At 51.3% G+C, this 427-nt stretch overlaps 1 protein-coding gene across 1 annotated transcript; it reads left to right on the forward strand.

Moving 5' to 3' along the window:
- Positions 1 to 13: 13 nt before the first annotated feature.
- Positions 14 to 415, forward strand: LOC107125470 (G0/G1 switch protein 2-like). The gene has a single exon (XM_015428888.1). The coding sequence runs from the start codon at positions 70 to 72 to the stop codon at positions 388 to 390; it is 321 nt and encodes a 106-aa protein (XP_015284374.1). The 5' UTR covers positions 14 to 69; the 3' UTR covers positions 391 to 415.
- The last annotated feature ends 12 nt before the right edge of the window (positions 416 to 427 follow it).

A 427-nucleotide genomic window follows, 5' to 3' on the forward strand; every position in this document is an offset into this window, starting at 1 on the left:
CACTGACCCTTTTCTCCTCTGTTTTTTGTTCCCTAGGTTTTTTGACTTCGGTCTGACTACAGCTAAACCATGGAGACCATGCAGGAACTGATCCCCTTTGCCAAAGAGATGCTGAGCCAGAAGCCAAATCGGAAGATGGTCAAAATGTACATGCTGGGAAGCATGCTGGCTTTTGTCGGGGTGGTTATTGGCCTGGTGGAGAGCGTCTGCAGCCCTTTCACCTCTGAGGGGAAGCTGGAGGACGAGGAGGTAGAGGAAGAGGAAAAGAAGGGATCTGCTTCCCTGGCCCAAGAGGCAGTTGTTCTCCCACAACAGGAGGAAGTAGTCTTGGAAAAGAGCAAGCAGGCTCTGGCCCTGAGGAATTCGGTGAACAGGCAGCGTGCATCGTAAGACCATCCAAAGAAATCCTAAAGACTGTCTGAGTGAG

Source organism: Gekko japonicus, unplaced genomic scaffold, assembly GCF_001447785.1.
Source record: "Gekko japonicus isolate JY-2015 unplaced genomic scaffold, Gekko_japonicus_V1.1 scaffold102668, whole genome shotgun sequence".
NCBI lineage: Eukaryota > Metazoa > Chordata > Lepidosauria > Squamata > Gekkonidae > Gekko > Gekko japonicus.